The 27,169-nt window shown below is 37.0% G+C and overlaps 5 protein-coding genes across 6 annotated transcripts; 2 read left to right on the top strand and 3 right to left on the bottom strand.

The window, feature by feature from the left end:
• Nucleotides 1–5,876: 5,876 nt before the first annotated feature.
• On the bottom strand, nucleotides 5,877–6,580 carry LOC132189873 (uncharacterized). The gene has a single exon (XM_059604691.1). The coding sequence runs from the start codon at nucleotides 6,399–6,401 to the stop codon at nucleotides 6,075–6,077; it is 327 nt and encodes a 108-aa protein (XP_059460674.1). The 5' UTR covers nucleotides 6,402–6,580; the 3' UTR covers nucleotides 5,877–6,074.
• A 5,457-nt stretch (nucleotides 6,581–12,037) lies between these two features.
• On the bottom strand, nucleotides 12,038–13,058 carry LOC132190360 (uncharacterized). Its single transcript, XM_059605331.1, has one exon. It carries the CDS (start codon nucleotides 12,843–12,845, stop codon nucleotides 12,519–12,521), a length of 327 nt encoding a protein of 108 aa, XP_059461314.1. The 5' UTR covers nucleotides 12,846–13,058; the 3' UTR covers nucleotides 12,038–12,518.
• A 1,627-nt stretch (nucleotides 13,059–14,685) lies between these two features.
• Nucleotides 14,686–15,165, top strand: LOC132191056 (uncharacterized). Its single transcript, XM_059606075.1, has one exon. It carries the CDS (start codon nucleotides 14,686–14,688, stop codon nucleotides 15,163–15,165), a length of 480 nt encoding a protein of 159 aa, XP_059462058.1.
• Nucleotides 15,166–17,209: 2,044 nt separating this feature from the next.
• LOC132189328 (endoplasmin homolog) lies at nucleotides 17,210–23,181 on the top strand. Its single transcript, XM_059604021.1, has 15 exons — nucleotides 17,210–17,356; nucleotides 17,489–17,606; nucleotides 17,721–17,874; nucleotides 17,970–18,050; nucleotides 18,366–18,477; nucleotides 18,570–18,696; nucleotides 18,793–18,931; nucleotides 20,158–20,275; nucleotides 20,432–20,616; nucleotides 20,711–20,926; nucleotides 21,048–21,213; nucleotides 21,468–21,612; nucleotides 21,731–21,881; nucleotides 22,032–22,436; nucleotides 22,720–23,181. The coding sequence occupies exons 1-15, from the start codon at nucleotides 17,290–17,292 to the stop codon at nucleotides 22,993–22,995; spliced, it is 2,460 nt and encodes an 819-aa protein (XP_059460004.1). The 5' UTR covers nucleotides 17,210–17,289; the 3' UTR covers nucleotides 22,996–23,181.
• Nucleotides 23,182–23,997: 816 nt separating this feature from the next.
• LOC132189837 (thaumatin-like protein 1) lies at nucleotides 23,998–26,769 on the bottom strand. Of its 2 annotated transcripts, none has more exons than XM_059604645.1 (3): nucleotides 26,686–26,769; nucleotides 25,472–26,147; nucleotides 23,998–24,548 (listed from the first exon to the last, which is right to left on the bottom strand). In XM_059604645.1, exons 1-3 carry the CDS (start codon nucleotides 26,753–26,755, stop codon nucleotides 24,341–24,343), a joined length of 954 nt encoding a protein of 317 aa, XP_059460628.1. In that variant the 5' UTR covers nucleotides 26,756–26,769; the 3' UTR covers nucleotides 23,998–24,340. The 2 variants fall into 2 exon arrangements, with proteins under 2 accessions (XP_059460628.1, XP_059460627.1); XM_059604644.1 differs by lacking the exon at nucleotides 26,686–26,769 and adding an exon at nucleotides 26,229–26,560.
• Between the last annotated feature and the right edge of the window lie 400 nt (nucleotides 26,770–27,169).

Here is a 27,169-nt window from a genome sequence, read left to right as displayed (position 1 = left end):
TGAAGGGTTTACTCACTGCATTATTCATGTCAACATTGCTGAAGACCCAATTATGGTTCCTATCATCAAAAAAATGCATCACAATTAATTGCCTACCAAGTTTGCATATCAATCCCATTCATCGTAAATCAACCAGGATTGTGCATTGTTTACTGGATTGTTATGAAGAGCATATTACAAAGTATTCTCCTACACAGAGACCTTAAGTTTCAACTTTTTTTTTTTTTTTGTTTCTTTTCTTTCCTCTCCGCCTCTTCCCCCTCCTTTGGAACCTAGTTGTTTTTGTTTCTTTCTATATTTGCTTTTGTTTGTTTTTTTTCTGCTTATTTAGGTACACTTTGTGTGTGATGCTCTTGGGATTTCACTCAAACTTCCTCCTCCATTTGAGTGCGCTGCCGATCTCCTCCGTGTGCTCCGCCACCCACAGTCCTCTGTTGGGCCTTTTCTCGCGCCCCCACCGCGATGAGCTTCCAACGCTTTCTGTTTTCGGTTTCCGGGTAGCACGCGATCGGCTCTTCTTTTTGGCTACTGTCATCCTCTTAGTGTACTTTTTATGTTGTTTATTTCCCTGTAATTTTGTCTAACTTTCCTTTTTTTGTTATTTCTGTCTTATTTTGTTTCCCTGTAATCGTTTTTATTTTTGCTTGTAATAACGCTCGGTCTTCTCGCTCGATCTGCCTGCCTGATGCCCTTCGGGTTTGTTGCTTTGGCCCAGACCTTTGAGTTGTGGATGTGAACATTATCCTGACTTTCGGGTTGAGGAAGATGAGCTTTGGTTTAAGGTTCTCTGCCCTCAATGCCGAGAAATAAGAGCTACATATTCATTGGTTTAAGTCTGTATGGCGCATATCTGCTATTTAATTTGAAAATTAGTCATAGGTTAGTGGATTTTGTTTGAGTCTGGAATGTAATACGTCATATTTGACGCTTGTAACCTCGTAGTTTCGACTATAATTGATTCAGAGCTATTACTTTGTGTTATTTGAGCTTTATACTCGTTTGTCAATGAATGAGACTGAACTGATTCCTAAAAAAAAAAAAAAAAAAAATTGAAACTTGAGGTCTCTGTGTAGGAGCATACTTTGTAATATGCTCTTTATAACAGTCCAGTAAACAATGCACAATCCTAGTTGATTTACGATGAATGGGATTGATATGCAAACTTGGTGGGCACTTAATTGTGATGCATTTTTTGATGATAGGAACCATAATTGGCTCTTCAGCAATGTTGACATGAATAATGCGATGAGTAAACCCTTCAACAATACAAGTGTTATATTTGTAGTCAAGAAATGGAAATGTTGTTTTAATGCTTTTACAACCTTTCAACTTTTGATAAGGTAAGAAGTTCCTAACTATTATCTTTCTCTTAATTGATGCAATGCATACCAACATCATTTATAATTCTTAGGTTATTCCATCATGTGAATTTCCTCAAATTCTCAACCATTATTTTCAATTAAATTGTTGAAATTTTATAATATTGGTATTTGTTTATTTTTAAATATAATAGATACTCATATTATAAAATGATGAGTTAGTAGAGGTAATATACGACAAATTTCAAACCATTTAATTTGAAAATGATTGTTGAAATTCCTTTAAATAAAGTTGGGAAAAGTCTACGTACCCTTCTCAAACTACTACTAAATTCACAATGTCTCCCCCCTCCCTCCCAAAAAACTTTAAATTATGACAATGTTTCCTCACAAACTACAAAAAATTGTCAATGTTCCCTCAATGACGAAATTATCCTTAGTAAAATAAATAAATAAATAAATAACTAAAATTTATAGAAAAAAACCTAAAAAAAAAAAAAAAGTCCAAGCGGTGGCCAATTTTAAAAATAACAAAAAAAAAAAAATCATTTTTATAAGAAAAATTTTTTAAAAATTTCGATTTTTTTTGTTTTTTTTTTTAAAAAAATTGAAAATTGTTGTTTTTAATTTTTTTTTAAATGAAAATTTACGTTTAGAAAAAATCGTTTTTTAAAACAAAATTTAAAAAAAAAATCCGTTTTAAAAAAAATTAAAAAAATTCGTTTTTTAAAAAATATTAAAAAATATATTTTTTAATTACAATTTTTTGTTTTTAAAAAAAATCTTTTTTTTTTGGGTTAATTTATAGAGGTATTTTTGTCTTATTACTAGTATTGGGGGACATTGACAATATTTTGATAATTTGAGAGGATATTGTCACAATTAAAAATTTAGAAAAATATTATCAATTAAGTGGTAGTTGGAAGGGAGTATATTGACTTTACTCAAAAAATTTATACGATCTTAGCACTGTAGCTGTAGGAGTTACATAATAGTAATAGAAAGTTTATTATTAATTATATAATTTAATTCACACAAAACATTAAATATTGATTGCTCTTACATGTGTGACAAGTGACAACCCCTATTCTAGGCTAGGTTAATTATTAGGCAAAGCTCCAATAGGTTAATTATTAGAATGTATGGGCCCATATTACTTTTTTTTTTTATTATTATTATTTTATTATTTTTTATTTTTATATGTCCGCACAAGAGGAGGAAGATGATTCGAACTAGTGACTTCCGCTTCATTAGGCGTGATCCCGGCCGATTGATCTACCTCTTGAGAACTTATGGGCCCATATTACCTGAATAATATGAATGGTAGAAAATCATAGCCATTGATTTTTGCCACCTAAGTGTTATTAGAATTGCATGAAATCATATCGTCTCTTCAACAAAACATAAACACGCATGTCTAAGCAAGTTTATAAATCATGATTTGCAAGCAGATAGAATGATATCATATTTATTATACATCAACTACATATGTCTAAATTTTTGTTTCTTAGTTAACAACAATAATATAATATTGTTGTAGGAGACTCTGTAGCTGAATTGTCATATACCGAATTAATGGGACTGAAATATCTTGACAAACGAGAGTGACAAAAATCAGACATGAAATTTGAATATTAATTTAGAATAAGATCAGCACAAGAATGAAAATAACCAAACATAAGAGTGGCCACGTCAACTTTGACAGACGCTGAGATGACTCTAGACTGCCGAAAATCTCTACTCAGCATAAGAGCTTTGTGTCTCATGGCTTGTAGTAGTGGTCGTGGCAAGGTGTGGATAGGTTCTAAAAAAACTTCTTTAGGCTCTTTCTACAAACAATAGCTTAATTCAATATGCAATCTCCAACACTAGATAGTTTTATCAGGCTTTCCAAAACAACTTTCCCGAAATTGAGGAGCAGTAGGTGGCGCGTTATCTAAGTGGTTTGCATCAAGTAGCACATGTGATATTTTTTTGAAACCGAAGCAGCCATTATTGGATAATGGGCCTTAGCACATGTACTAATTTAACCTTTTATATTTTTCAAAGCTTAGAGCATTTTCAATGGAAGAGCCAAATGTTATTTTTATTTAAAATAGCTCTTCAAATGTTTAAAAAAACCCTACATTAGATTAGCTAAAAAAGAAGAAGAAGTAAAATAGATAATTGATTGAAAGAGCTAAAAAAAAAAGCTAAATGTAGCAGCACTTTTTAAGGAAGCTATTTTATTTTTCATTATTTTTCTCAACTATTTTCTCTTTTTCCCAAATCTTTTCCTATTTTTTCTCTTCATGTTCTCTTTTTCCCAACTTTTTTTTTATCCATTTTTCCTCTCACATGTTCTATTTTTCTCAAAACTTTTATTACTTTTAATAATATTTTAATAGAATAGATAGAAATATAACTAATCGGATGTAAAGACATTTAAAAATGGCTTAACTAAACTAGATAAAAATGAGTTTTGAGAAGCCATTTTATATAAAAATATGACTCCTCCATTAGGAATGCTTTATTGAATTTTGTTGTTAATATGTTTTGGAGGTTTTTTTTTGTTTGACAAAATGTTATGATGTGACATATACCATATATATTTTTTTTGAATAATGTTATATACCATATTTTTATCATATAACTATTTTACAATGTTGTCATGACAATCTAAACCACCCCTACTAGAAAAAAAAAAAAAAAAAAAAAAAAAAAAAAAAAAAAGAAAAGAAAAGAAAGAAAAGACAATAACAACGATAAAAAAATGACATAAATGTATCAAATAATTCTACATTTTACACTCATTTATCACATCGACTAATATGACATGTTTTAAATAACTTTTGTTGTCTATAATTTCTTATTAAAAAAAAAAATCACTTAAAATAGGTCATGGTATCGGTCTTGTGTGAAAAGTTTGTGATAAATGGGTGCAATACTCAAAAATGTAAAAACAATTTTTATGTTTTCAAAACGGTTTTGTTTTGTATTTTGAATTCTTTGTCACTATTTTTATTTTAAAAAACAAATTTAAGATTTTAGGTTTTTTGTTTTTTGTTTTTTTTGGGTAGAGTCAAAAACGGGTTGTATTAGTTGGAAGGCAACCGTTGGATTACAAAGTACGAAGAACTATTCAAGTCTTGGTCGTAACAAAGACCGTTTACTTTGCCGAGCGTAACAAGTTAAAATTCAATTGAGATATTTTTGTCATCTCCGTGCTCATGGGGCACCCAATTTGTCTGGCAATTGTTAATAAATTGTTGGCCACTCATTTTGAAAGTCTACGTTGGTCGATTCACAGCCTCAATTGCCTTTACGAGACCTTATTCATCTTGACCTTCTTGCATGCTTCATGGTAATTCGTCCTATGCCCCGGCCCGTACCCGTACCCATACCAATTGAATCCACAGAAACACATTAAAAAAAAAACAAAAACAAAAACTAGCTACTTCTAGAACGGGGCAATCCAATTGCACAGAATTCTTATATCCCCTCTCTTTCTCTCTCTCTCTAGTGATATATATATTTTTTTTGCACAGAATTCTTATATCCCCTCTCTTTCTCTCTGTCTCTAGTGATATTGAAACAACTTAAACATGCTCTCCCCCAAAAAATTATTCAGTTTCATGTCCTGCCAAAGAAAGCCAATTGGCCTCTTTCTTCTGTCAGCTGATGTGATTAAATTAAAGGGTGGAATAGTTGGATATATATTTCAAACATTACAGAATCAAGAGAGTTTCTATTCTCCACCAAGCAATTTGAAAAGTATGATAACCTTATCTTTTATGTTTTCATTAGAAGAAGATCATTCGCAGGTAAATAACACAAAGTTATCAAACTGTGTGGGCAAGAAAATATAATTTTAACAAAACAAAAATTAATAGGTCATTGTCCCATTGATATAAGATTAATGTTATTTAGTAAACTGTCATATAATTAAAATCACATGAAAGTAAAAATCAGCCTGTAAATAAATTTCAGCTTGAGCTGACTTGTACTGCCACGTAATCCCAATCCCAATTGTTTGCTGATTGTGTAGCAGTCCGGTATGTAACATTTCTCTTTATCCAGTGATTTGGTATAAGCATAAAAGTCCCCTATAGCATTCAATTACATCCCTTAAGGTGATCTTTCGAATAGAAAAGCATCAAGTTCCTTCTACCCAGACTTGCATTAACGAGAAGAAAGAAACAAGGAAAACAAACAAATCTACCCATGAAGCATGTTTCAAGCGTAAACAAGTGGGTTGTGTTGGGTTATCTTGATGCCGATCGATATACCTACTGAAAACTCAATCAAATCCACCCCCAATTGAGGGCTGTCCCATTTCATATTTTGATGGCATGGCCCCAATTGTAAATGGCATAAAGGACTGTTTCCAAAGAGGTCGGGGCCCAAATATCTTATTCAAGACACAACGACAGCACCATTTTCATGCCATTTCCGCTCCCCTGTTGTGTTGTTCTCAGCCTCGAACACAGTGAAGATAAGTCGCGTGTCCCAGATCACTCATCCTTTATGAAAACATTGACGTACGTCTGTTAAACAGAACAACAATGGAGCCTATATTTCATGTACAAACGTGATTTCATTTCAACATTACTTATTACATGTACAGTATCTCTCTCAATCAAAAAAGCAAACACCTCGTGCCTAACCTACAAACACCACCAACCAAAAAAAAAACAAGAAACAAGAAGATTTGTGTATCTTACAGTGTTACAAAACCTTTACTTTTATTCCCTTTTCCCTTCTATGCTCTTCTTTTTACAAAGGGCCGTTTGGGGTTTGCTGTGGGAGCTTAAACCGGACCTGCGACGCCGGGGACTTCACCGCCACCCCGTGCCAGCAAATACCCCCCTTGCACATCTCGTGGCTGTGGACGTGCTCGCGCGAGACCGCGTACGTGGCCTTGCGCGACACGTCCCACGTCAGTGTCCCAATCAAGATGAGGCCCACCACGGCGGTGGACACGATCAGCACAAACCCAGCACCGAAGCTCCGCCCAAAGACCAATCCGTAGGCCTTGATCCCCGCTATCACCGCCACGTAGATCGTCGTCAAGTTCCCCACCACCGCGTCAGATAACGCCATCCGGTGCGTACAAGAATGGGGGAAGTTTGTGAAGAAGAAAAATTGGGAGACTTTGGTTGTTGGGTGTGAAAGCAGAGGGAAGCAGCGGATAATGAATCGTCTTGAGAATGTTTTGGGTATTAATTACGGAGTTGAAATTACGAAAATAGGATTGACTGAATGCTTTGGTGTAATGGCATATCGAGCTTCATCTTCATTCTTTTCTTTCTTAAAAGGGGAAAGTAGAGGGAATCTTTTGTTTTCGTACACTCGCCGATTTTGCAATACCCAACGACATACCGCCACGTGCCCGTACTTATTCGGAGATACATGGCAGTACTGTAATCCCCTTATTTTTTTTTGGCTTTTTAAAGTAACGGTGTCGTTTCCATGATGCTTGTGATTGGTGGTCCCAGGTAAGACCACCTTAATCATTGCTCCATAGTGAACGGTGGCGATTGAGGATGACCCTGTAAACGAGCTGATCTGAGCCACGTTTACATTTTAGTATATTCCTTGGTGGGCCACGAGCTGATGATAGGTGTTCGTAAGTCTAGGACTTGCTGTTGCTTCAAGCTCCTTCTTCCGAACTTAATTATGGAGTATGGAGTTGGGTTAAGGATAATGAAATTCAAGGGGAACCAATAACAATAACGAAAGGCGGCTGTGGGTAGGAAGGCGGAACAGCTGGTGCAGAACCCATAATCTGAGGCACAACGAGAATCCACCATATACGGGATTGAGCCAGCAGGTCCATACATGGCCGAGGAGAAAGATATGGTGGTCCACCATATCTGCTTTGAACTATCACGGGCTCCCCCAGTGGAAAGATATGCTGGTCGGAAGGCGCTAGTAGCAGCACATCCTTTCCATCCAAGACTCCCCTCAAACTGCAAAGGGGCTACAGGCAATCCAGGAGCTGCTGCTGGCTTTGAAGCAGAAACAAAAGAGATAGGCGTCAAGAGGTTGATTAGACAATCCATTTCGTCAGAGTAGACTTCTTGATTTAGATCAAAATCACAAGGGCCTTTCTCTATGTTACCCTCTGGTTCTTGAGCCACTTCAGTCACCCGAGAGGACTCCATATCATGTGTGCTATTTTCTGGTTCATTGTCCAGATTATCTGAATTAATTGAGCCTCCCTCTCCCTCAGGATTTGTCTCAGCAGAATGACTTTGTCCAGTTGGCACCTCCTCCTGTGGGACATCCGTAGGTCGGTCCTGCATTCCATTTATAGAGTCTGGGCCACCTGGCTCCCTGATTCCACCCTCCGAGATTTTCTCTGAAGATGAACTGCAGAATGGTTCTCTACAATCCACGATTTGTCTCCCTACTTCTTGAGCAACTTGCCGAGCAACTTCTAGAGCATCAACCATGCCATACTCGTTTTCAATATCGGACCTTCTTTTGTCAATTGCATCAGGATTTTTGGTATGCGTTGCTGATTTAGGAAAATCAGAAGCTTTCATAAAATCATCACCTTCATCACTTGTATGCTCCTTATCTTCGTCACCTTCTCCAATGTCTTCCATCGTGGAAAAAGTAGTGTCTAAATCCTCTGGTTTTCCCGATATCCCATTGGCGGACAACAAAGCATTAGAACAACATTCATCATCTTGACCAGTAGTCTTGAGTGCATTTGCACTGCAACGATTTATTACTCTCATATCAGCTAACCTGCTCTTAAAATCGGATGCAGGCTTCTCATTGGCATCAACACTATTCTGCAAAGCAGGTTCCCTCACAATCTTCTTCTCGCTTCCAGCTTCATCACCAGTACAAGCAGCTCCAGATTCCAATGCACCTGAGGCAGAAGAGATCTCTAAAGCACCTAAAGCAGATTGCCCACAATCCTCTTCAGCAAGCCTTCTATTCACATCATCAACATCCTGGGGAATTGAATCACAATCCTTACCGTGCTGCCAGCTATCAAACAACATTCTTGCTCTGTCCTGAACCTTAGAGCTATCGTGGCCGAGAAGATTCATGACAGTGATCAAAATCCCCGAAGATATTGACCTCTCATTGTCTATATGCAACTTTTCAAGTGCTCGTAGCAGTGCGGTGATTGATTCTTCTACGCAACTGTCACTTGTGTCCTTACCAAATTTTTGAGCATCCTTCAACCATCTATCAATAAACCAAAGTCCATCTAACTGAATAAAAAGATCAAGACAATCTTTATTCTCCGTGGAAGCAATGGTGCTTGCAACAGCAGCCCACTGCCTGGTTGCATCGCCAACATTCTTCACCACACAATCTTTCTCCTTCTGCATTACATTGAGCAGCTCCTCAACTCGAGATGGGACTGTAAGCCCATCTTTCATCTCAGTCAACGTAAAGAAATCCTCGAGCGTCATACTGCTTCAAATACCAAGTTTCCAATCATCAAAGAAATCCTTGTGACATCCTGATGCTTTTTCTCCCATTGGATCAGAACAATGTCCACAGAATGACCTGCAGAGCAAAAAATTACAAAAGGGGAAGACATACACTTCTTGTACTGTAAGCACAATTGCCATATAAGCATAACCCTTCCAACTACAATGATAAGTCATCCAAAAACTTTTAATATGGATCACCCAGGGGGTGGAACAAGAAACCTAAACTGGACTTTGAACAAGAAGTTGGACCAAGCAAGTTCTGGCAGTACACTATTATGTTCACAATTTCACGTCTTCTATAAACTGGTCATCACAAATTGCAAATCACCACATGGTCCAACTTGCATGATAAGCATTTGTAGAATTAATCAGAAACCAAGAATAGAATGCGCAAATAGTATAGTAAAACATGAACAGCTACATTTAAAGCCTTGGCTATGATCAGTAAATTATGAGCACCAAGTCTATCTAAAAAGGAAAAGAAACAACCAACCAGAACCAACAAAATTTGACAAAATTGATTTCTCAATAGATTATTATCCTCGCAATGATGGAGTTTAACTTGGCAACTGGCCCAAAAATGATTTGCAGATATGAAAAGATTGATTCATTTCGTCATGCCGAGAAGTGGAAAAATCAACCTAAATTCCCTCTAGATGGATAGAGCAAGAGAATTTTGAAGGAACATAAGCAAATAATTCCTAGTGTAAGTTCAAAAAAAGATCTGTTTTCCACAATATTATGTAAGTTTAGAAAAGATGAAAACCAATACATTATTCAAAATCAATATTTAATTAAAAAAACTTGGTAAAAGCAATCAAGGTCACACAAAAAAATTTTTTGATCAAAAATTCAATCTCATTGAAGGGTGGTGGAGCCAGAGTTCACAAGAAGTAAGGTCGCACATAAAAAATCAGAACACTTATATGGAAAGCAACTTAGAAATCACAACCAGGTAAACTCTCATCCTGAATTGAATTAAACCAGGAATCAAGATGAAGTATTACAGGCATGTACCAGACACAATATAAAGTACGGAACACATTTCGGCAACAGAATAAAAACTACATGAAGCAACATTTACAAAGATACTACTAAATATAGTAAAGTACAAAATAACTGATAACAAGAACTGGGTTATCTTTGTCCACACAGTTCAAAAGTGCATGAACCAAAGATAAGGTCAAGTTCTTATCAACAAAAGCAACACACAGGGTTTTAAAATATCAAACCAAGACAACTAAATTTGTAAATCCAGTCACAATCATAAACTATGAGCATACACTTCCAAATAGCTACGGGGCACAAAGGCAAGACAGTTTTAGCATTGGAATGAAGTCCTTTCTCAATGTGAATTTTCAGTCATAACTAGACAAAAGATGACGTAAAAAAGCTTATCACCAATAAACATACAAGGACATTCACCTACTACACGCCTTTAAAAAAATTAATTAAAACATTTACAAAAAAGTGTAGAGAGTAATAAAGCATAAACACAAATAAACACTAATGATATGTTAATTAGTTAAGCCAAGACAAAGCTAGTTTTCTCCAGCTAAAGGACCACATCATCTGGGACAAATGTTTACAGGACAAAAAGAACCATTGTGGCACAATTAATTTTCCAAATCAATAAGTACAACGTTGAACATAATAGCTACCAGAACCCAACCGGCGAATAATACATAAGAAGACTACATGCTATATATGGGAGAAAAACAAACTAACAAAAGAAAATTCTACACAAGATAGACAATCCCAAACTTGACAAATTAACAACCTTCGGAAGAACATCATAAAATGGTTGAAAATAAAAGGGGGAAAAAAAAGACAATAAACCAAATTTCTTATATTTTATAACAAGAACATGACCACTAAAACATATATCAATCATAATGATCCTCCTAAAAGCACTCGCAGTATATATGAGAACTTGTGGTTGTCAGCACTAGTTGAATTCCACATATTTAACTACAAAACGGCTTTTATTCTCTATAACCACCACTCTCTTCCCCCAAACATAATAAAACTGTCCTCTCACTTGAAGCATTGCTACCTTTGGACATTGTTCAATTACAAACAAAATTGTGGTTGGGCTAATGTCATGAGCAATAAATAAGAGCCATCAATGTAAAATATAATATTATATGAAGATCAGTTTTCCATTGTCTTTCTGGGAGGTCTTGCAAGAAGTGAAATACAAGGGATTGAAAATGCTTATCCTTAGCTATCTTTTCGGGCTTTTGTAGGCTTAGTTAATTGGATCTTTCCCTGTACTTAGCTTACGTCTTCTCTTCCTTCTTTAATTAGAAACAAGAAATTATAACCCAAAGGAAAAAAAATAAAAGGAGTTTTCAAATGAAAATGATTTACAGGCCCATGAAGTAATTATATAAATGAAGAAAATAAATGTTCTAGACTTTTTCCAACTACATTTTTTAGTCAAAAAGACAAACCAAGAAAATCACATTGACAAGTAAAACCAAAACTATCTATGGTAATAAAGAGCTTGTGGTCATCACATCAACAGAAAGTGGAAGAGCATATATGTGAAACAAAATATGATATTTCAATGAAAATAACTGTGTGCTGCACATAGCAAGACAATTTTTTTTCTCACTTTCATCTGTCAATGATTGGCGAAGACAACAATCCTTTGTTGTGTGTCAATAGTTATGAAGTATGTTAACATGGAAGCACTAGGTATTTGTACCCTCATTAGGTAATAACCCGAACAATGGATGCACGTTTTCCTTTTAGAAACATAAAACAATACCGGTTGTAATAATACTTGTCAAATTAACTACTTATGATCCCAATAATCTCGAGCAATTTGGATTGAGTGTATTACAATCCAATTGCTAATGTAACAGATGTTCTGTGCTTTTGGATGAAAAGATTAACAATAATATGAACAAAAAATTACTAAATCAAGGCTCACACACACACACACAGCCATGCTCATTAACCCCAACCCCAAAAAGAATCAAGGCTCATGCAGACCTATCATTTACAAATAGTTTTTCACTGTTCCAAATAATATTGGTCAAAGTTCTTCACATTGTTGGTTAGGGAATACAAACAACGAAGTAGAAAAAGAAAAGGCCATATCTTTTAACAGAATTCTAATAATCAGATAATTCAATGCCTGTTGTAGATTTACAATGTCAATAAAATCGAACCTCAACTGCAAACTAAACAGTAATTCAATCATGAAGGGCCACAGCGGCAACAAAACAAAATCCCTAAAGCAAACATATTTGAACAGAACGATTAATAAAACTTAGTCTTAATAAAACAAAACCATAATTGTATACCAAACAGCTCGAAACCATACCCAAAAAAACTTTCACCTTCTCCACCGTAATAGATAGAACCAAGAAAGGCAAAAACAAAACTTCTTTTTATGCCATCTCCGCTCCCCTGTTGTGTTGTTCTCAGCGTCGAACACAGTGAAGATAAGTCGCGTGTCCCAGATCACTCATCCTTTATGAAAACAATGAAAACATTGACGTACGTCTGTTAAACAGAACAACAATGGAGCCTATATTTCATGTACAAACGTGATTTCATTTCAACATTACTTATTACATGTACAGTATCTCCCTCTCAATCAAAAAAGCAAACACCTCGTGCCTAACCTACAAACACCACCAAAAAAAAAAAAAAAACAAAAGAAACAAGAAGATTTGTGTATCATACAGTGTGACAAAACCTTTACTTTTATTCCCTTTCCCCTTCTATGCACTTCTTTTTACAAAGGGCCGTTTGGGGTTTGCTGTGGGAGCCTAAACCGGACCTGCGACGCCGGGGACTTCACCGCCAACCCGTGCCAGCAAATACCCCCCTTGCACATCTCGTGGCTGTGGACGTGCTCGCGCGAGACCGCGTACGTGGCCTTGCGTGACACGTCCCACGTCAGTGTCCCAATCAAGATGAGGCCCACCACGGCGGTGGACACGATCAGCACAAACCCAGCACCGAAGCTCCGCCCACAGACCAATCCGTAGGCCTTGATCCCCGCTATCACCGCCACGTAGATCGTCGTCAAGTTCCCCACCACCGCGTCAGATAACGCCATCCGGTGCGTACAAGCTTGGGGGTAGTTTGGGAAGAGGAAAAATTGGGAAACTGTGGTTGTTGGGTGTGAAAGCAGAGGGAAGCAGCGGATCTGGAGGGGCTTGGAAGAGATTTAATGAGTCGTCTAGAGAATGTTTTGGGTATTAATTACGGAGTTGAAATTACGAAAGTAGGATTGACTGAATGCTTTGATGTAGTGGCATATCGAGCTTCATCTTCGTTCTTTTCTTTCTTAAAAGAGCAAAGTAAAGGTATCTTTTGTTTTCGTACACTCGCCGATTTTTCAATACCCAACGACATACCGCCACGTGCCCGTACTTATTCGGAGATATAGTAATCCTGAATACGTGGCAGTACTGTAATCAGATTTTTTTTTTTTTTGCTTTGTAAAGTAACGATGTCGTTTTTATGATGCTTGTGATTGGTGGTACTAGGAAAGGCCACCTTAATCATTACTCCATAGTGAACGGTGGCAATTGAGGATGACCCTGTAAACGAGCTGATCTGAGCCACGTTTACATTTTTGTATATTACTTGGTGGGCCACGAGCTGATGATGGGTGTTCGTAAGTCTAGAACTTGCTGTTGCTTAAAGCTACTTCTTCCGAACTTAATTATGGAGTTGGGTTAAGGATAATGAAATTCAAGGGGGAACCAATAACAATAACGGGCATCTTACTAAAAATTGAGCTCCGGGATAAAGGGTATTATTCTTGAAGGGCAAAAAAGGCAACCAAGATTTGAGAGCTATAAATTGGGCATGATGATGCATGGTATCTGATCCAAACCCAAATAATATGCAAAAGCTCATGGGAGTGCGTGGCTTATCATATGCATGAATTAGCTGGTTCATGCCAACAGCGCCACGCATCATAATAACCGAGGTTGGTAGGTCACAGGGACCATTCTCGTGAATACTAAGGATGTATCGCATGCTTCTAGACATACAATTTTTTAATCTTTGTGGGTTGTGGCTAATGGGCGGTTTGCTAAGCCCAGAAAGGCTCAGGCCCACATATTGATTCTTTGTTCTTTGTGTTGCCCTAAAGCGTATCCATTAAAGGCGACAAGAACAAACGAAAAACAAGGGTTGGGGCTCACAAAAACCCAGTCTAGCCAATATAGATTCTTGGCCCATAGGCCGAGAAAGATCGATAGTTTTGGAGTACAAACCGAGAAGACAAGGTTTTCGGTTGGCTGCTCGAGGAAGAGCCAATGTCAGCAAACAAGGTGTCTTACAGACTTGTGCCATTGAGGGAGAATGCCATGCAGATATACTATTATTTTGTGACAAAGTCGCTCTGATCCGATTTATAAATATACGATGAGGATGATAAAAGAAACAAAATAATAAAAGGGATAAGAGAGAGGAAGTGGAAAGACGCGTGTTATATCTTATATATTGAATTATATTGTGAAGTAATACACAAATTTTTATTTATAGGTAGGATACGAGTGGTAAACAAGTAAGCCTAGTCGATGACTCCCTCTGCGAGCGATTTGTTGTCTCCAAACAGAAACAATAAGACATGCTCTTTGGAGCTGTTCAACTGCCAGTGACGTTGCTGGGGAATGGCAGGAAAGTCCATAATTTTTAATAGCAATGACGCAGGGTTTACACGCATTCTTGAATAGTTGTTGGATAAGTTAGATGTTGAAGAAATCCAACACGTAGTGGTTGTCGCCAGGCAGATTTGGTTTCGACGGAACAACTTGGTCTTTCGAGGAGAATTATCTTCACTGACACAAGTAAACCAAATGGCAGCAGATCAAATCGCAGAATTCCTTAAAGCGGAATAGGAAAAAAACAGAGTTTCCTCAAAATCACGTGGATAGGCATAAATGAAAGTGAAGTGGAAACCTCCCCCGCAAGGCATTATTAAGCTGAATTGGGATGCAACAGTTGCAATAAAGGAAAGGAAGATGGGGGTGGAGGTCATTGCTCGAGATTACACGGGGAAGGTCCTCGCCACTCTGTCTGCACCTAGACCAATTGTCTCTGATCCAACTGTTGCGGAAACAATAGGGGCGTGGATGTCAGTGGATTTGACTAGCCATTTGGGGTTTACAAGGATTTATCTAGAAGGTGATGCGCTAGAGATTGTTCAAGCCCTAAGGATGGAAGGGAGTTGTTGGAGTCGCTATGAACACCTGATCAATGATGCGAAAATTCTGATCCAAAAGTTCCAATTTTGGGAGGTAGATCACGTCAAACGAGAAGCTAATGAAGTTGCCCACATACTAGCCAAGAAGGCGTTAGCTTGCGGAACTACACAATTTTGTGAAGAGCATATTCTCGACTGTATCAGTCATATTGTATGAGCTGAACATGTTTTTTGAGAAATGAAAATAGGGAATACCAATTCACAAAAAAACAAGTAAACCTAGTAGAGGTAAAGGTGATAAACCTTATAATGAAAATGAAATATAATAATCTTAATAAGGAATAAATAAACTATAAAATAATATCAAATATTCTTAACATAGAGTACAAAAGATTAAGAAGTAAATGATGATAATTAATGTAGAATTTATGAAAAATGACTTTTTAGTCCCTCAGGTTGTAAGTTAACCAAATTGACCTCTAAGTATCAAAAGTATATTTTCTTATAATTAACTATTAGATTTGTAGACTTATGTGGATCCCACACAAGTCAATGGTGAACTCCACAATATAATAGTTGATCTATTAAATTTATAGGAGAATATGAGCAAAATATGAAAAATTTATTGACCTATAACATTTATATTTTTTATTTTACTCCTCACCAAGTCGCCTCTCTTTTTTGTTTTTATTTTTTAATTTAGAGATAATATTATAATTTTACACCAAATTAAGTCATTAATAATGCGACATATAAATTAATCATTGGTTATAACATAAATTCACATGTGCATTGAATGACTTTCGACATTGGGTGACAGCTTATCCCAAAGATATTTAAGCTAAAGAAATAGTTTGGTATAACTGCAAAACCACAACGCTTAAATAAGTAATTTGTTAGATCCTAAGGAATAGCTCAATTAACATGGATAACAGATTTTATGAAGTGAAAGTTACTAGTTAAAATTCCTTTATCCTTTCTCCATAAGTTTTATATACAAAAGGCATTATTATTATAATTCAAGTGCTTCTTAATTTATAGAAAGCAAGTCTTGAATTTTTAAATGATTTATGATGATATTTAAGGACTAAGGAATATCTTAGGATAGATTTTGCTGTAAATGTACAAGACAATAATGCATATGCATCATGATCATGTAAAATTTAATATAATTAATTTTAGATCCGTACAAAAAAGTGAAACGGATCGATTACGGATGTGAATGGTAACAATTCTAAATGAAAAATGCTCACTTTCAACTTTCAATGAGTTATTTTTTAATATGGTACTGAAAATTACTTTTAATTTAAAATATATATTTACTTAAAATCAATATGGTACTGAAAATTACTTTTAATTTAAAATATATATTTACTTAAAATCACATATGGCATTTTTCAATTGTAAATGGGCAGTACGGTGTATTTAAAAAGAAATGCTAAGAGACAATAAGTTTTATATATATAAGTCAATGGTAAACCCTATAAATTTAATAATTAATTGTAAGAGAACATAACCTAATATAAAAAGCTTATTAATTCCTAGTATTTCTCGTACTTAAAACCTAAAAATAAAGAGGAGTTGGTCGAGAAACGGACCAATAAATATAAAAAAAGAAAAATTGTGTAAAAAATTGAAAATTCTCGTAAAGAAAACCAAATAGCATGTCTTCGGTTTCCAATGGATAGTTTAATCGGTTAGAGACCACGCCTTATGAAGCGAAGGTCACTAGTTCGAATCCCCCCTCCCTCCTCTTATGTGGACATATTAAAAAAAACAAAAGAAAAAAATAGCATGTCTTCTTAAAAACAAAATTGAAGGCAGCCAAACAAACCTGTAGAGTTATCAAAGAACGCATATTTATCCACGTCAAGCTGAGAACAAACGCCAATAAAACCCTGCCACGTTTCCACCAACAAAGAAGGAAACCCCTGCCAGGCTGCCACGTCCCACGAACAAAACGCAATCGTTCGATCATCCACATTAGCAATCTAGTCGGTCAAGTGGACTTACTTTATAAGTCCTCGCGTGGGGCCGTCCTCCGCACTTGATTTCTCCACGTCAAGAAAACAAACGGAACCCAATAATATCGCGCCACGTTTCAATTAACAAATCCTCAGCCGCTGGATCATCCACGCTGCCAAAATAGACCCAATCCAACGCACCTTACCCCTCAGAAACTCGTAATTCGTTAAGAGAGTCAAGCTCCCGTGAAAATCACGGTCTACGCCTCACTAACGGAGCTATATATATCCACAGCAAATGAAGTTCCCAAAAGCCGTGGCTAATCTGAGCGATTTAGCATTTCTCTAAGCGAAGCTACTGAAAGTTCTTGAGTACGATGAGGAAGTGGACGATCCCTTCCGCTCTGCTCCTACTCTGCCTCCTCTTCGTCCTCCCGGATCAAGGTACGCTTGGGAAAATCTCACTCTTTTTCAGCCATTAAAGATCAATAACTTACATTTTCCTTGGATCTTGAATAGTTACTCTTATTGCGCTGCTAAACTACGCCGTTTTATTGATCGGATTTGGTTGTGTAGGTCGGAGGTTGCAAGCCAATGCAGAAGCGTCGGATGAGGTTGTAGATCCGCCGAAGGTGGAAGATAAGTTGGGTGCGGTACCAAATGGCCTATCGACGGACTCTGATGTCGCTAAGAGGTTTGTGAATTTGTTATTGATGAACCCCTCACTTCCACAGCCTGCATAGACATACACGCACGCGCACACTGTGTGTCTCTCAGCATAAATTTTAACTATGATTGATTGTTATAGGGAGGCGGAGTCGATCTCCAATAGATCGCTGCGCAACAGCGCGGAGAAGTTTCAATTCCAGGCTGAGGTGTCTCGGCTCATGGATATTATCATCAACTCCCTCTATAGTAACAAGGACATTTTCCTCAGGGAGCTGATCTCCAACGCCTCTGACGTAAGATTGTGTTTTGTGAACCACATTATCTCTGATAATTATTCATACGATTTAATGTTAATTATGCAAAAACCGTTTTACTTTGTTAATTTCAGGCATTGGACAAGATTAGGTTCCTTTCTCTCACGGATAAAGAGATTTTGGGCGAAGGAGATAACTCCAAGCTTGACATCCAGGTCAGGAATTTGTCCCCATATTAAATTACCAAGATAATGATACATTGAATTATAGTCCGTTTGGTTCAGCAGTTTCAAAATGTGCAGATTTTGGTAAAAAATTGTGGTTCAGTATGTAAATTGCAGTTCGGCCTTTCAAATCGTTGCTCTTTTTTTTCAAATTTCTGCGATTTTGTTTAAAAAAGAACTTTTAACCTGTTCTTGCGCTAAAGACAGAGAAGAGAAAGTCTAAATAATTTGATGAAAGTCGTTACATGTATTGCTGAATATGGAAAGCCTTTTTTTGTCTGAAATATGTGAAATGATATAATGCAGATTAAATTAGACAAAGAGAAGAAAATCCTTTCAATTCGTGACAGAGGTATTGGTATGACAAAGGAGGATTTAATCAAGAACTTGGGTACCATAGCAAAGTCTGGAACTTCAGGTATCTATGTCATGCTAAGTCCTGTAAAGTTTTGTTTTTTATTAGAGTTGGTTGTTAACTATGTGGATTTGGGTTGTTCTTTTTTCTTTCAGCGTTCGTGGAGAAAATGCAGACAAGTGGAGATCTCAATCTCATTGGGCAGTTTGGAGTTGGTTTCTACTCTGTATATCTTGTTGCTGACTACGTTGAAGTCATTAGCAAACACAACGATGACAAACAGTAAGCCTTTTGAATCAATGTGGCATTTAATTGATTTGTTTTCTCCAGCTCTTGAATGAATGTAACTGTTAATGGAATTGTTTGTATGGTGTTCAGGTACGTGTGGGAATCAAAGGCTGATGGGGCGTTTGCCATATCCGAGGATACATGGAATGAACCACTAGGACGTGGAACCGAGATTAAATTGCACCTCAGAGAAGAAGCTGGGGAGTACTTGGAGGAGAGCAAACTGAAAGTGCGTATGTTGGAAATATTTGATCATAAACTATTTAGGTGCCTTTTCTGTTGTTGCTTGTGGTGCTTGATAATTGTGTTACTTGTATTAATGATGATCCCTTCTTTCTTTCTACCTATTATATGAACATACGTGGAGTTAGAAAAGAAAATAGCCATGCATTAGTGCATTCATGGCTAGAGGCTAAGCACTTTGTTTTCTAATATCTGTGCTTCACCGCTTCTCATGTAGTTGGATATTCATTTTTGACTCTGTTGTGTATGATGGGTATGATCTTCCATGTACCTGTAAACTTTCTGATATGTTTCTAATTAATGATATAAGACATTGTTATGTTGCTCGTGTACTTGATACTCTTTTTTTCATTTCCTTTTTATCTGTTTTGCCTCTAAAGAAAGTAGTGGTCAGTTTGTCCTTCCTTTTGTTGCAGTCATTACCAATGTTATTTTACTTCACTGATGTCCTGTAATAAATTCTTCGTAGACACTGCTTTTAATGCCTCTGCCATATTAATTGCTGCCAATTCCTTTTTAGTCAGAACCTGTTAATATTTGCAAAACCATCAGAGAATTTGAACCCAAAAGGAGTATCAGCTGAAACATTCACATTGATTCTCTAATTGTTCTGTAGTGAAGATCTAGAATTAGACGCCCCATGAACAAATCAAACATGTTAGTGTACTGTGTTGTTTAAAATGGACTACAATAATTCAGTGCTTTGTGTAGCACGTGGCATTTTCACTATGCATTTTGTTGCTTGAAAATTCTCGAATTATATCATTCTTAAGGTAGCCAGTTTTACTAGAGTAATTCTAGAAGTCCATTTTGTGTTACTCGTGTCCCTCCAATTATGATGTGGTTCTTAAAATTACCATTTGATCAAAATTCAATAATAATTAATCACAAGCTCAATGGTAATTTTAAGTGCCACATCATTCTTGGAGGGACAAAAGAGTGACACAAGAGGAACTTGTAATATTACTCAGTTTCACTGTGTTCTGCTTAACACTTTTTATTTGTCTTCACTTGAATTATGAAGACATTTTTATTTATGCTTTTGGTTGCTTTATAAAGTTTGGATACTTGTTTTCTTGAATTATGTTAATTTCATTTTATCTTCTTGTTATATTATTATGAGGGATCCTTTTATGTTTTCTTAGGTGGTCAGTTATGGTTTAATATTTGGTTGACGTTAAAGTAATATGTCATGGTTGTTCTTTTTCACAGGATTTGGTGAAGAAATATTCTGAATTTATCAACTTCCCCATCTATATCTGGTCCACCAAAGAAGTTGATGTGGAGGTTCCAGCTGATGAAGACGAATCCAGCGATGAAGATGAACAGCGTATGCATTACTCAAATGCCCAAAATGTTAATATTCTTTATATATATATATATTTTAAGACCTTAATGCCGGTAGCCAAAATTTATTTTATGCACTATTGTTCCATCTTTTCTTGTTACACTGATTCCCTTCTCTTCACTCCACTGCTATGAGCAGCCGAAAGCCCTTCTTCTGAGGAAGAAGGGGAAGACGAGGATGCTGAGAAAAAACCAAAGACAAAGACGGTTAAGGAAACATCTTCTGAGTGGGAGCTTCTGAACGATGTTAAAGCTATATGGCTGCGGAATCCAAAGGAGGTGACAGAGGAAGAGTACAGCAAATTCTACCATTCTCTTGCAAAGGTAATTTTCCATGTTTGGGAATTGTAGGACACTTTAGTAACTTCTCAATGTTTTAGTTTTCTTTATTAGTTGTACCTTTGGTGTTGTTCAACAGGATTTCAGCGAGGATAAACCTTTATCTTGGAGTCACTTTACAGCGGAAGGTGATGTTGAGTTCAAGGCAGTTTTGTTTGTGCCTCCTAAGGCTCCTCAGGATCTATACGAGAGTTACTATAACACAAAAAAATCCAACTTGAAGTTGTATGTTAGACGGGTTTTCATCTCAGAAGAATTTGATGAGCTCTTGCCGAAGTATCTAAACTTTTTAATGGTAATCGAGGGAATTATTGATTCTTATTGATTCTTGCAAGTAGCCTAGTAGGTTCATTTTAATGTAACTGAAGAAATGTGGCTCTAGTGATGGTTCTCAAATAGGTTAATATTTTGAGCAGGGTCTTGTTGATTCCGACACTTTACCACTCAATGTGTCTCGAGAAATGCTTCAACAACACAGCAGTTTGAAAACAATCAAGAAGAAACTCATCCGGAAGGCCCTTGATATGATCCGTAGAATTGCTGAAGAGGATCCAGATGAATCCAATGACAAAGACAAAAAGGGTATTACGAGTAACTTCTTCTAAGTTTCTGAAAACAGTTTCTTTTCTGATAATCAACTTAAAGCTTTATGTCATGCTATTCCACTGGATCAGCCACCATTCCATTCATGTTTTATTCCCTGCAATCCCGGCAAACTGGCTAATTTCTGTCCCTCAATTCACATTTATTGGTTTATTATTTGCTTATTTTGAAATGATTTATGGAAGTTTAGCTGATTTTCATTTGCTTGGCTGTTGTGGTTGATGGAGAAGCAGAGGTTGAAAAATCCGGTGATGAGGATGATGAGAAGAAAGGTCAATACACCAAATTCTGGAATGAGTTTGGCAAGTCCATTAAACTTGGTATTATTGAGGATGCAACTAACAGGAACAGATTGGCAAAACTTCTCAGATTTGAGAGGTATCTTCTTTGTTTTTCTGTATACTCATTCTAGTTTTCCGGCTGCCCTTTCTTTGAATGTCATTGTCTTCTTTCTGGGGATCCGGGGGACTTATTTGGTCTTTGAACTCTCTTACAGCACCAAGTCAGATGGTAAATTGACTTCGCTGGACCAGTACATCTCAAGAATGAAATCGGGGCAAAAGGATATCTTCTACATAACAGGAACCAACAAGGAGCAATTGGAAAAGTCTCCATTCCTTGAGCGGCTTAAGAAGAAAAATTATGAGGTACAATTGTGAAAAGATTTGGCCTTTTTCTATAGATCCTCATTATATATATGGAAGTTCTTCCCCCCTATTATCTGCACTTATTATTTTGTGTTTCACTCCGCTGATCTTAATGTGGGAAAAAATGTTGTTTTGTTTATATTGTTGCAGGTTATTTTCTTCACTGATCCTGTTGATGAATACCTCATGCAATACCTTATGGATTATGAAGACAAAAAGTTCCAGAATGTATCTAAGGAGGGTCTGAAACTTGGGAAAGACTCTAAAGACAAGGAACTCAAGGAGTCGTTCAAGGAGCTCACAAAATGGTGGAAGGGTGCTCTTTCAGCCGAGAATGTTGATGATGTGAAGATATCCAACCGGTTGGCTGACACACCTTGTGTGGTTGTGACATCCAAGTATGGATGGAGTGCAAACATGGAGAGGATCATGCAGTCTCAGACTTTATCCGATTCTGCTAAGCAGGCATATATGCGTGGAAAGAGGGTGCTCGAGATCAACCCGAGGCACCCAATTATTAAGGGACTCCAGGAGAGGGTGGTGGAGAACCCTGAGGTACAGTTTAAAATTTCGCCCCCTCCCCTTCCCCACCATTTCTTGTATATTTCTTGCCCGCCTGATTTTCATCAATCCTGTGTAAAACTCCCTACCTTTTCTTCCAAAAGGGTCACCAACCTTTTTACAGAAAAATACTTCCTACTTGGTCCGAACATATAAGGATTCTTGACCTTGAACCTTACTACTTGCCTTGATCTAGAGCAGTTGTTTAATATGTTTAATCAGGCATGCAATTTTCTTGCTAGTTTCTGTAAATTAACACAATTGGGTTGCTTTTCAGGATGAGAATATAAAGCAAACAGCACAGCTTATGTACCAAACCGCACTCATGGAGAGTGGCTTCGCGCCTACTGACCCTAGTGATTTTGCATCTCGTATCTACAACTCTGTGAAGTCTAGCCTAAAAATCAATCCTGATGCAGTCGTCGAGGAGGAAGATGAAGAAGTTGAGACCGAAACCGACACAAAAGAAGATGCAGCTACTCCCAAGGCTGAAGATGATGCTTCTAAGGATGATGCAGATACAGAGCCTTCTGTCGTCAAGGATGAGTTGTAGATTGCCTCTGAAGGATGGGGCTCACTTCTTCTTCCTCTACTTTTTTTTTTTCCCTGTGGTTCAGGATGTCTCAAGAGGACTGAAACATAAAAGACACTGCGTTAGATCATAGATGTACTGTAATCATATAACCCAGAATTTTGCCCCTACCACCTAGTTAATGAATTTTAAGGATTATGATGCTCATCTTTCTGCGAAATTGACTGTGATCTTGGATTTCTTTGGCAACGATTTGCTGAGGTAAAACTTTTACGCAATATGAAGGCATCTGCTATTGGCAAAAACGATGCTCAATTATTTCTTCGTGATGTTTCTGGCCGAGGACATCATCTGTCCTTGGCCAGTAATTTCACCACTTACATGAGTTTCCATGCTAACCAGTGGTATTAGAGTTGCATTTTCATTGGCTTTTGCAGCATCCAAGAGTGAATGAGCTCCACATTAGTTTGATATCCATTTCTTAATATAATATTGGATATATATAGCAGTCCTCTTCTCACTAACAAGTTACAACCCTCACTAAACTTAGAACAGTAGTAGGCCTTCAGCTTCCTTATGGATTTCCTTTGCACCTTACTTTTTTTGGACTCTTTGAGAATGTCATTTTTAGATCTAGGATTATTTTAAAAAACCTCATGATCTTGAGAAGAAGAAACAGAGCAAACGTGGATAGGACTTAATGAAAAGAAATAACCGTTGATTCGGCTTGTCTATAGTGGAAAAAACTCACTGAAAACCTCTTATGAAAAAATAAATGGTTGAGATGGGATTTATTATTGGACAATAAATTTTACCATTTATTTTTTCGCAGAAATATCTCCATTAATCTTTTCACTGAAAACCAGCCAAACTCATTAGTAAGCTTGCAAGTTCGAGCAAAGGTGGCCTACTTTAGAAGTTGCCTGGCCACCAATCAATAGACAGGGATTTAAAGTCAAGCAAACAATTTTTTGCTAGCACATGTGAGTCGGTTGGAAGAATGGAATTTTATTCTAAGCCTTTTCTTTCTAACTTGTCGTATAAACTACAAATCCTTCACAAAGTATGAGGGAAACAATTAAGCTATATATATATGTTCAAGCTCCAAATATCTATACATGTTGCCTCGAAAATTGGGCTTTTCAACACCCACCCCAGGTCGCCGAAGAGAGAATTAAAGCCTCTTTAGAAGAAATGGAGAACTTTTGATTAAAAAAAAAAAAAAAAAAACATAATTTTAAAGCTTCTTTTTTTTCAAAAGTATTTTTTTTTGACATTTTTTACCAAACGAGCTCATTTTTGTTTTGTACAACTTTTTATATACTAAAAATATTTTTTAAGCTCGTTAACACAGTCCCAACAAGCCCTAAATCAAGAAAAGGCTGAGAATCGAAGCCACAGAAGCAATGATCCAAGTGAAAGAAGAAAGGGTCTTTGATGAGTCTCCCGTGAAAAAGTTTTGTACCCAAGGACCGTTGACCTCATTTGGAATTGGCACCTGTTGTGGTTGTGACTCTGTTCCGGAGCTGTTTGTTGTGTTTGTTGTTGGAGATGCATCTCTTGCAGATTTTTGGCTATAAGAAAGAAAATCGAAAATGTTACACAGACTTCATTGAAGATGCCATAGCAAGAAAATATTGTCTAAATTTATTTAGAAGTGATAACTCAATTATATAAGTCAATCAAAATTGATTATTTATATAAGCATTGATTAGATGTAGGGCAAATTCATCTCCAATAAAAGATGACGACAAGGACCAGTGCAATGCGCTACTGTGATTGTATGTAATATAGACAACTTATGTGAGAGAACAAGTTAACCCCTCACCTGCTCGAGCACATGTTTAATTACCCAAATAGAGGGTTACCCACCTTCTCACATGGGCTGCTTGTATTGCATGTAATACAGACACTAAATATAAACATCAAATTCCACCATAAAAGAATTGAATTGTACAGTAGACATTATATGATTTAGATAATCAATATTTTGTTGTTTGAATTTCTAGTAGTTTAGGTAGTAAATGTGAAAACTTCTATAGGCATTCAATAGATCTCGAATAGTCCGTTCACTAGTTGAGGTAGATAATTCTTATAAAAACTCTTACATTTACTGTTCAAATTATTAATAATTTGAACAATAAATTACTAAAGATCAAAATCTGACTCTATATTACACTAGAATAGATTGAATGCGCCAGTTGTTTTTACAAGTAACCTAGCAATCACCTTTATCTATCTCACAAGTTAACACCAATCATTGTTAGCTTGTGGCACACAAAAGCAAGGAAAAAGTAGTATGATCTAAACAGAATAATCGTAAAAAGAAGACAACACTTAATAAATAGATTCATCCCAGAATTCTTCCTCATCAGCTTCATATATAATAATCATATAATAATAGAAGAATAAAAGTGAAATTTCAAAATTAAAAATAAAAAAAGAAAAGGAAAAAAGAAAAAGAAAAAGACGTATTAATGGGATAACATATCCTTACCTTGCCGATGAAGGGCAGAATGTAATGGTATAATCTGCTCCTGTACACGTAAACGTACTCGTGGCATCATCGTACGCATAGCTATACGATCTCGGACACGCTGCTTTGAACATCTCCGAGTAAATTGACGGCTTACAAGTGTCCGGTGTACCGTAAGCCCCATTGCAGCAGTACTCGGGGCTCCCAAAGGCCTCACACGCGCTCTTGCACGCCGCACCGTCCCCGACCCGTAACTCATTCGGGCACTGCCGGTTCAAGTCGGTCGCGCACCCGGTTGACATGCATGCACCCGACCCGCCACTCGTGTCCACAACCATGGGTAAATTGTACCCATCGACAAGGCTCACATCGTAGAAATCCTGGGCACTACCCGGCGCGATTGTGAACTCCGCGAGAGTCGCTGGCGGGTTCGCTCCGTTACCGTTGCACTCGACCTGGTTAGACCCACAGTCTCCGGTGACGCAACTTCCTTGGTCGGTGTTCTGGTCGAATATACAACCGGAGCGACCCCAGAATCTCCCGGACCAGTTGGGTGGGGCCTGAAACGACCGAGACCCGCCCGGCGCGAGCTCGAACCCGGTACTGTCCAATCTGGCACTACCGGCATTGGCAAGAATTCCAGGCCATATTGTATAGTCACACCTATTTATTATCGTAAATGTAGCCCCTGATAAACCTGCAACAACAAAAGCCCATTATAAGGTTTATTTAATCACCGTCAAGAATGCAAAATCTGAAGCGTTTAAAAATTGCTCACCTCTACAAAACGAGATCAAAACTATGAGGCAGATGTACACACAACGATTGCATGACAAAATGAGATCCATTTGGAAAGAATATGGGGTTGTCAGTTATGGGTGGTGTTTAGATCTTTCTCTAATGAAATAAAAGCTGCATTGGTTGCCAACAGGACGAAGACGATGATGGGTAATGTGGGGTTATGCTATATGATTGAAAGATGGGAGTGGGAGAAGATTTATGAAGATAGAGGTGGGATTTTTCACCCATACAATTGAGGGAATGCTTTTTCTTGTTTGTATGAGGGGATCAGTGGAAATGGCAGGAGAGAGATTCTGATGGGAATTAGAGATTGGCGTACTCAATATATATATATATATAAAATACATGGAGGCTGGAATAAACTCCACCGTTTTATAAAGACAAAAGGAAAGCCTTCGGCCAAAGTAATCTAAGTAAGATAGTCAAACACTCACGTAGGGAAGGGAGAGGAAATTTCTTGTACTGCTTCTTCGGGATTCGCTTTGTATACCAGGAAACCACCATTAAACTTGTGGGTCCTGCTTGGCTGCTTGGGACTCACTAGCTAGATAGTGAAAATGAACACCTATATATAAAGCTGATTTTGTTGTTAATTAGAATTGTTATTAATTTGAGGGAAAAAAAAAAAAAGCCTCCTATGAAGCTTATTTTGTGCGGCTCGAACAAGTAGTCTTGTAGCGGCAGAGATTCTTTTATAATTATTGTTTAAATTGTTAACTATTTAAATAGTAATTTACTGAAAATTCTAATCCAACTAAAAACCCAAGAACAAGAGTGATAAATTGGATAATTAACACGAGGTTTCATGTCAAAACTGTAATTTACTTGATCCTTTTTTCTTTTTTTTTGGGTCTAGTTTTCAATTTTCATTGATTTAAACAACACCACTATCTATGTTCCTAAAGTTTATGGCAAATG

This window comes from Corylus avellana, chromosome ca8 (assembly GCF_901000735.1).
Source record: "Corylus avellana chromosome ca8, CavTom2PMs-1.0".
NCBI classification, from domain to species: domain Eukaryota; kingdom Viridiplantae; phylum Streptophyta; class Magnoliopsida; order Fagales; family Betulaceae; genus Corylus; species Corylus avellana.
The sequence above is the reverse complement of the archived record's forward strand: the minus strand, read 5'-3'. Positions and strand labels throughout refer to the sequence as shown.

What these genes read in the sequence shown, in the direction of transcription:
- LOC132189837 (XM_059604645.1), bottom strand. Translation starts at nt 26,755, where the DNA reads ATGGTGGTTTCCTGGTATACAAAGCGAATCCCGAAGAAGCAGTACAAG. An exon ending in ATTTCCTCTCCCTTCCCTAC is followed by an intron (nt 26,148 to 26,685) that starts GTGAGTGTTTGA and finishes TTGTTGTTGCAG; the next exon opens with GTTTATCAGGGGCTACATTT. An exon ending in TTCTGCCCTTCATCGGCAAG is followed by an intron (nt 24,549 to 25,471) that starts GTAAGGATATGT and finishes TCTTTCTTATAG; the next exon opens with CCAAAAATCTGCAAGAGATG.
- LOC132189328 (XM_059604021.1), top strand. Translation starts at nt 17,290, where the DNA reads ATGAGGAAGTGGACGATCCCTTCCGCTCTGCTCCTACTCTGCCTCCTC. An exon ending in CTTCGTCCTCCCGGATCAAG is followed by an intron (nt 17,357 to 17,488) that starts GTACGCTTGGGA and finishes TTGGTTGTGTAG; the next exon opens with GTCGGAGGTTGCAAGCCAAT. An exon ending in ACTCCAAGCTTGACATCCAG is followed by an intron (nt 18,051 to 18,365) that starts GTCAGGAATTTG and finishes GATATAATGCAG; the next exon opens with ATTAAATTAGACAAAGAGAA.
- LOC132189873 (XM_059604691.1), bottom strand. Translation starts at nt 6,401, where the DNA reads ATGGCGTTATCTGACGCGGTGGTGGGGAACTTGACGACGATCTACGTG.
- LOC132190360 (XM_059605331.1), bottom strand. Translation starts at nt 12,845, where the DNA reads ATGGCGTTATCTGACGCGGTGGTGGGGAACTTGACGACGATCTACGTG.
- LOC132191056 (XM_059606075.1), top strand. Translation starts at nt 14,686, where the DNA reads ATGAAAGTGAAGTGGAAACCTCCCCCGCAAGGCATTATTAAGCTGAAT.